This window comes from Alligator sinensis, unplaced genomic scaffold (assembly GCF_000455745.1).
Source record: "Alligator sinensis unplaced genomic scaffold, ASM45574v1 scaffold899_1, whole genome shotgun sequence".
Taxonomy (NCBI): domain Eukaryota; kingdom Metazoa; phylum Chordata; order Crocodylia; family Alligatoridae; genus Alligator; species Alligator sinensis.
In genome coordinates, this window is record NW_005842614.1 from 80,403 (window position 1) to 89,349 (window position 8,947).

The 8,947-nt window shown below is 44.6% G+C and overlaps 1 protein-coding gene across 1 annotated transcript in view; it reads left to right on the forward strand.

Moving 5' to 3' along the window:
• Positions 1-8,947, forward strand: part of LOC102385061 (pappalysin-2) — a 118,642-nt gene that overhangs the window by 53,514 nt on the left and 56,181 nt on the right. The window contains exons 13-14 of the mRNA XM_006033252.3: positions 4,933-5,086; positions 7,749-7,926. Of these exons, the coding sequence (XP_006033314.1) occupies positions 4,933-5,086; positions 7,749-7,926 (332 nt within the window). The remainder of the gene's footprint in view (positions 1-4,932; positions 5,087-7,748; positions 7,927-8,947) is intronic.

Genomic DNA, 8,947 nt, shown 5'->3' on the forward strand with positions numbered 1-8,947 from the left:
TCTTCTTTCATCTATCATCCCTTGCATTGACAGCATTGACAAATCATGTCTAATAAAAATGTCCCCTTGTTAAAATTGAAGTTTAATTGTAAGGGCTGTTTTAATGGTAACCTATGGGATGAAAGCTTGGGTAGATACGACAGCTGATTTATGGGTGACATGATGCTGGGGAATATTTGGTTTGGTTAAGTCCACTGCTATTTTCTGGACTCTGTGAAACAATCACAGCAAAGCCCAAAATTCAGAAATTTGAAGTTTTGATTGTGTGTGGAAAACTTATCCAATTTCATGAGAAATCCTGACCTTTTCACAGCTATTAGAAAACCTCAAGGAAAACCTCGACAGTTTAAAAAAATTCCAGATTCGAACTTTGTTTCATTAATGAGCTTTGGCCGTGAAGCACAAGACATTTTGAAATGGCACATGTCTGGATGGAAAAAAACCTGACCTTTTGCTAAAATGTCACTGAAAGATACTTTGTTTGGGTTTCAAAACAAGCTAACATAAAAACATGAATGATTTTTAGATGGTTCAAGCCTAAGGAGGGTAAAAAATAATTATTGGCTCCTTGTTTTTCTTGAAGGACTTTATCCAAAATGCTGGAATGTCCCAGTTCTGGAAAAGTGGGGTGCAAGGATAAGCTATATCTATCTGTTATAATCAAAAGGAGAAAAAGAAAAACATTATTTCATGCTGAGATGAGAAGTGTGATAATAATACCATTAGCTCGCTCACTCACTGCTAGTAGAGTTTTAGCCCCTACAGACAGACAGTAGTTCCTGAGAGTCATGCTAAGCCTGCTAAGTCATGCTAAGCATGGTAAATTACAGATTCTAATCTTAAAGTAAAATATAATGCAGGGATTCTCTTTTTGTACAATACCTAGCACTGTGGGTTCATGGTGTTCCTTGACTGGGGCTCCTTGGTGCTTCTTGTCCTCATCACCATCATCATCATCACTGTTTTGACACAAAAAATATTTTTCTCCATGATGATCAGCAGATCCATCTGAGAGACAATAGATGAAGCTTTCTGTTCCTGTACCTCCACCAAAGTCAGTAGAGTTATGTCGGCTGTTGTTAAGCTGTTGTTAAGTGGCATAAGTAGGATGGGGCTACCATGGCAGCCACCTCAGGCACCGTCTTGGGAGGGAGGAGAGGGGTGCAGAAAAAAAATGGCTGTTGATGCAGCTGTACAATCATGCCGGCAGTGTGGCGGCAACTAGAAATCACTGCTGCCCCTGCGTGTGTCTGCTTCCCCGGGCATCCGATCATTACATCTCTGTGTTAAGCACTGTTGTAGCTAGGCACAGTTCTGATCGCAAAGTGCAGGCCTGATAGAGAGATTTAGTTCGCTGTGCTAGTCTGAAGTCAGGCAGATTTGCACTTTACAGACTGACTAGATCAGAGCTGCAGAAGCTTTTGGAAGCAGCATAGCACCTAGTACTGTGATGCGGTGGCCTCTGATTAGACTCCAGTGTACCAGCACAATACACATGAGAAATATGTAGTTGAAGACTCTTTTGTGTGTGTGTGTGTGTGTGTGTGTATGTGTGCGCGCACATGCAAAGCTATATGTTTTGCAGAACATGCCAAATTTCTTTGTGAGTTTCCTTGCTGGTGTTAGACTGGAGGCAAGAAAAAGTCTAGAAAGGAAAGAGTCTCAACCCCCTGCACACCATTCACATGCCTGTGTACACAGACACATGGATGCATGCAGGCTCAGACGCATGCACCTGAGAAGGCTCAGTTTAATTCAGTGTGTGGTAAAGGCTGGGATGGGGAAGGTGTGCGTGCACGTGTGTAGTATGCATGTGTACTGGGGGCACAGTTACGGAGTGGTACAACCGAATGGAGAGGGAGGGGGAAGAGGCCCACAATTGGTACCAGATGCCCTCGGAAGCTAATGACCTGACAAACTCTGTGCTCATAAAACAAATTCTTTAAAAAGGAAGCAAATGGAAATATAAGCTAGTGAAAGAATTTGCAACAGCTGCCCTGAAACCATTTCTCACTTCATAAACAGGTCTGCACAGAAAAAACAGGTTTTTTTGTGGTCCTTTCCCTTGCCATTTTTCCCTCGCTGTTCCCCCCAGCCCCGTCTGCCCCCAACCTCGAATGAGCTCTTCCACACTAGTTTCCATGGCAGCTTTGGCTAACAGACTTGGCTGGAGTCAACAGTGAGCTCTGTTCATGCTATACATACATCCGCAGCATATTTGTGTGTGCGTGTGTATGAGGGAGAGGAGGGGAAGGGAGGCTTGTCTCAATAAATATTTGTACGTGGTGGCTGAGCAGATTTCTTCCACGTACTTACTTGATGCAAGAGCCGGTGCCTGCAGCCATGCCACGTGGTGCTGGGAGCCAGTCAGCTCTGACACGCAAGGCCAGGTTGGGCCAGATCAGGATTTGCCTGGGAGACCTCCAGGAAGAAAACGAGAAGGCTCAGCTATACAGGTGGCAGTTTGGGAGGTTCAATAGGAGTGCTGGCTCTTCCTTCCAAATCACTACCTGAAAGGAGCGCTAGGAGGGTCTATATTATTTGGAGGCACATCCTTTTGGGAGGGTCATAAAACCAAGGTCCTGACCAGTTGTGATCACTAAATATATTTTTGTTAGAGTCCCTGTGGTCCCAGTTCTTGGCTAAAGTCCATCCCAGGTAATTACATTCAGCCTATTTAATTTCCCCCTCCAGCTGTAATTGGATGCAGCATTTCTGTTGTGTAGTGTCGCTGTTTTTTTGGGTACAGAGCTGCTGTGTTTTATGCAACAGCTGCATTTCTTTGGTGAGGAAAGGATCTTCCCCAGCCCTTACCCATGTTGCATGGATGAAAAGCAATGCAATTATAGTAATGTGTGCGAAGTGCTTTGAGATCCTTGGCTGAAAGGTGCTGGAAAGGGCTGCTATTACTGTTATTTCCTGGAAACACATGGCAGATGGATGGGAAATCCCACTGCTGAATCTTCCCCACTATCTCCCTAATAAGTGTATGTAGCTTGTAAAGGGAAAGTGTTACTGTTTTTAACTGTATTGCTGTGCTAGGTTGAGGCACCAGCTGAGATGAGGACTTCAGTGTGCCAGGTGCTGAACTTGAGACATGCTGGCATGTGCTCCCAGCCCTGTGGAGCTTAGAGTCAACATGGACAAGATAGAGCAAAGAAAGGGAAGTGTCAAGGTCGTAAAAGTGAGACACAGAGAAAGCGTATCTTACTTGAGATGACTTAAAGAATTTATGAATCGGACAAGATACCAGGCCAGTTCCTGAGCCCCCAAAGCACCCATCATCCTGCTAGGTTGCTGTTGTGGTAAATGAGCTAGAATTCATGTCTGGATCAATAAGGGCAACAAGAATGCTTCTTGCTGAATGTAGATAAGGCCTAAATCGTTGGCCCCCACATACTATTCACTCATGGACATCTCAGGTCACCTCCATTTTTAGTGCTGCCACTCAGTAACTTCCGTGCTGGTGTTACATGTGGGATTCAATCAGAGACGGCCTTGAAAAAGGACAGGAAGGGACACAGCCAAGTGAAGAGGGTCTGAGAGAAAAATTGGGGAAGGGCACCTGAGCTCTCCCACCCTCTTCCATTGTGTGCTAGCATCATGGCATGTGCTTCTGGTATACAGACCTCTCCCCTTTAGGTGTGAGTCCATTGCTCAAGCATTCTTTGCAGGAGCTGGACACATATGTGAATGCACACTGTGCATGTATGAGTCTTTCTGAGCATGTGGTTGAAGTGCAAGCAGAAGGTTGGCCCAGGGACTGAAAGGGATTGCCTGGGACTTTGATGACCCATTCATGTCTGGGCTTTAATCTGCTTCCCAAGGCTTTGGCTGCACAGCAAGCTCTGCAAGAGTTGCCAAAGTGTATAAAAATACTCAGATCTTACCCTCCCACACTCACCCCAACAGGTATTTCCCAAAGGTTGGCCTGAGAGCAGTGTGTGCATGGGGGGTTGTGTGTGGATCAGATTTCATAGGTGAAAGTGTATGTGAGTACTGTGTTCTGCTATTAATTCACCCGTCTAAATGGTTAGAGGTTCCCCTGGGGATGTCCTTGGCTGTAAGGAAGCGTACAAAATGGGATCTCTTCATTCCCTCCTGCATTTCCACCTCATTTCTGGGAAGAACTACCCGTTAATGCTTGGCTTGAAGCAAGCATGCTTTCATTAGAGGTAAGGAGGAGTCATGTTACAAATTTTGTAGAGTAAACCTAAGTCTCTGGGGAGTCTTATGCTTGCATGGGGGGGCTGACCTCCATGAAGCAAATCCCTTCTGGCACTGCTTGTGGCTGGGCTCGAGGCTGCGAATTCTGCTGCAAATATCTCTGGCAGGGCTGGGGTCTCCACTGTGTTCTTGTTCCAGGGTGCCTTTTAAGCTGCTCAGATAAGCACACCCACCTCCTTATCTCAGTGTCACTCAGCCACATGAAGCAGTTCCAGGGAATTCTGATCTACAAGGGCCAGTGAGCTCCAGGGTATCAGGGATGCCTGGCAGAGATGTAAAAAATAGATACCCAACTAGTGGCATTTTATGGCCCAATCCTGTGAGATGCTGAGCACCTACAACTTCCATGGACAGCTGAAGAGATTCAGCATCTAAACGATCATTCTCTAATGAAAAGCTTAGAAAAGAAAAAGTTCTGCTGTGGCTTCTCAGTGGGGATGTATTCCCCCCTAAAATCAATGGAGCTACACCAGCACAGATCCGCTGAGAATTTGGCTCAGTGCTCTTAAAGAGACACTCTCAGGGGAAAAAACATCATATAGTGGAAAGATTTTTTTTTACATATTTTGCTACTTAGGTGATTAAATATGTTCCTTATTTTGCCATTTATACCATTTAGTTATCTTAATGTTTGTACACTACTTTAATGTCACAGCTTTTGTTATGTTGTCTCTGTCTCCTCCACAGCAGTACCCAGAGTACCAGTGGGGAGCACAGCAGCTGCCTGCCACTGCAGCTTGATCATGCTGCCATCGTGAACTGCACATCCAGTGCCCCAGGACTTATGAAGTGTGCTGTTACCTGTGAAATGGGATTTGCCCTCCATTCCAGCAGTGGAAAGGGTTTGAGTCCCATGCAGGTGAGTTGATAGTTGGGTGCAAGTAGAACCCCCCATGAGATGTATCTGAGCAACTGCTGGTTAAGGAAGACTTGTATGGAGCTCACATTGGGTTGGTCATGAGTACCATGTTGCTCTGCCTGTAAGATTTGGTCCTTACCCCTGTCATATTCTCAGTGCTAGTCCACCACTCACAGCAATACTAGGGCCCCTTCCCATTCCAGTCCTGGGTCCTTCACAGGTATGCCAGCCTGGGACCTGTTCTGCACAGTGTTTGCCCATCATACTGAACTGAAAGGTGCTTTTGTGATGCAAAGAAATATCTGAAGTTCTTCTGTGGTGATTGATGGGAAAGAAAAACATTTCAGGAATCTGTTTTCTGGAATACATTAAGTAAAGAGATTCACCTGTTATGGGGCAGATCCTACAGGGTCACAACTTGATCTCATTTCTGCTGGAATGCAGAAGAGAAGTGCCTCTGAAATCCTTCACTGTTGCTTTTTGCTGATGGTGCTGTCTTCGATGGGGGCTGAAGTGAGCAAGAAGGGGAGGAAATCATCCCCTTGAAAGTACTATCTTCCTGAGGCCCTTCTTTTCTGCTGTAGGCATGACTATCTTTGGTGAGCTGTTTCAGGTCACGTTTAGTGGGTGAGTTTTTTGGTAAGGTAGGCAGGCTGTTTGGGGGGCATCTCTCCCCCTTTATGCAGCCTCCTCAGCCCATCCAAATGCCACCCAGCTGTTTGCTGTGCTCAAAATACCCCTTGTATCTGCACAGTGGAATTATCATGGGTGATCCCACAGGTATGAGGGCCCAAGATCTCAGTCACTGCCACATTATGCCACTGTAAGTGCATTCAGTCCTGTAATGCTGATTTACCTTAGCTGAAAATATGGCCCTTTGTCAATAGATGGGCCTAAATTTAAAACTGGAGTAACAATGGTGAATTATGTTTTAGAGCTTTAAGATTTTAATCTCACAGCATAACAACAGGCTCAATATTTCTTGTGATCATCTTTTCTATCTATGCTGTTTATATACCCCTCATAACCACAGTGCCAGATCACCTTACACTGACAACACTTATGTCTGTGGGTGGGAAGGATATACAAATAGCTAATACAAAGGTGAGCCCTGAAAAGGTTGCCTTCTTTATTTCAGTAGGTTGGGTCTGACTAATGGATTAAGTCTTCCCATACAGCATTTGCAAACTCAGTTTGTTAGATAAAGGGTGTTATCCAGAAAGAAATCCAAAAGAAACTGGAGGGTTTTGCTATTAGGCAGTGGGCTGCTAATTTCCCATTTATGGTATAGAAACATATCTGCGATCATAGAAACAGATTGAACAAGTGACCTAGAGCTGCAGAGGCAATGGTTAGAATAGCTTAAGGTCTCTGGCATGTTTTCAGTTTTAAAGATAAAGGTCATTGCATTGTTATTGATTAGAGAAAAAATAGGTTATGAGTGAGATAACTGGCAGGGGTATGGAGTCTTTTCTTCCCTTCTAGCTCACTAGTTCTAACAATCCAGCTCAGTAGTGTCCTACAAGTCAATATGAAAAGAAGTTAGGCCCAGTTCATAGAAGTCAAGGATGTGGATCAGAAAAATGCACAAGGATATGCATCCCTGGAGTTGGCCCCGTTGTTAACTATCTCAGCAGGGAGACCACAGTCTGAATAGCTTCTGGGGATGGAACTTCCTTTGAAATGAACCATGAAGGTCTCAGTAGAGTCATTTTGGCAAGGTGCATAGTACAGTTTGTACTGTCCCTTCTCTGTTACTAGAGAAAGGGTACAAGTTTCTGAGGCTTTCTGTCTGCCCTGGTAGTATAATGGATGAGGTCCTGCATTTGAGACACATTCAAGGTGAAAATTTGGCTTGAGTGGTTGTTGGCCTTACATTGCAACACAGGATATTTAGATTAGATTTTAGGAAGAACTTTCTAACTATGAAGGTAGTTAAGCACTGACTCATTGTCTAGAGAGAATGTGGAAGCTTCATCATTGGAAGTTTTTAAGCTCATGTTAGGCAAACATTTACCAGGGATGTTATAGGCAATGATTGTCCTGGTTTGAGCAGGGATTGGTCTAAATAACCTCCTGTGGTCCCTTCCAGCCCTATTTTTCTGTGGTTCTGTGATCTGCACCATCAGGCTCACGGTTAAAGCTAGTGCAGCTCATCATGTTCATATACTTTTCCTGGCAGATCCCATGTTGGTCTATATGAATGATTCTCAGCAAGGGTGCCACAGCCCCCTGGAGTGCTTTGAGATCCTTTCAAGTATGCTACAGGGTGCTATCTATGCACATTGGTGCCATGCAGGTTGGGATATCCTCCACTGCAGTGTCTATAAAAACAACATTGTTGAGAAACTCAGTTATCAAAGGGCCAACCCACAATTACACTGTAGGCATGTTGAACCCTAATTTATTCTACTATAGATAACTCTTACATTATCTGCATGGCTTATTGTGCCATATAGAGCTTCACATCTATTGGCATCCCAGAGATGGCAACATGAACATATACGCTTTACCTAGAAGCTGGACTCATTTGAGCATGATATTCTAATGGGAGAAGTATGACTGAAAACTCTTTGAAACCCATGCCGGCCTTTCTGGTGATGTGGTAACTTTAGTCTAAACTCATTCACAAAAATCAGAAAAAGCCATGTTTTCTCCTTAGAAAGAGGTTCTGCTGACATGTAACTCAGGACAGTGGGACAGATCTGTGACCTGTGATCCCGCTGACTGTGGAGTTCCTGACCAATCGCTTGTGTACTATGCTGAGTTTTCCTGCCCTGAAGGGACCACATACCTGAAGGAATGCTCCTTCTCCTGCATCAAGCCAGCTAAGCTTCAAGGTATGGGATTGTCTGCATAGGAATTTAATCCTGATTTTGGTGCCACATGCATCTGTCCAGTTTCTTTCTCAGTCAAGTCTTTCTCTTCTTGTCCCTATTGGTGTTATCCTGACACTGCCAGGCAAACAAAGTCTAGGTTTGTGAGGTCTCCTGGGAAGCAGTGCACCATCCAGCTCCATACGTACTAGGAGCCCAACACCCTGCAGATATTCACAACCACCCCCTGGGCATTTCCTGCCTGTTACCTCAAATTGCAGGCACATACCTCCTGTATATTTATGAAACCCTGGCCACCTTTGTTAGCCCCAGGACAGTGATCTAGAAAGTTGAGAGAGAGTATACCAGTGCAGTTGGCCAAACAGGGATCAGGGGAGGTTTCTACTGAAAGCAGTCAGGATTATGGATGGGAAATCAAAAAATGTCATTGAGGTATGTTGATCTATGGAACTGGACTGGGTGTTGTCACAGAGACCTGAGACCCTAACTACAGCCTGGTGTCCCCTACCACTCCATGTCCTCCTACCAAAGCCATCAATAGCCACAGCTGTGGTTTTATGCCAAATTAGAGAAAAAGACCTACTGTTATTGTCTACCCAGGACTCAGCTGGATGGGATTTGGGGCTAATTACTTGCACAATGCCAAACATTGGGGCTTGGTGTGAGTTTCCACTAGCCTATTCTCTAACAGTCTCATACAACAAATCATTTTAATGGGTGTCCCATTTATGGAGACATTTATAGTTGAAATGTAGGAGAATTGCTCACCTCTTTCATCAAAGGCGCACAATGCTGTAAATTAAGTTTGATTTCATGACAGTAGACATGTCTGCAGATCCCACCGAGAATTGATCAAAGCATTGTGTGTAAGCGCCATAGCCCTACTGTTTGACAGGCCAAATTCTGAACTACACAGTACCACCACATTCAGGGGAGCTACCAGTTGCAAAGAAGGGCAGGAACTCCATTTATTATTTCATCTGTGTGTCCTGGAATTCACCAACAGCCTGATCTTGCTCCTGCT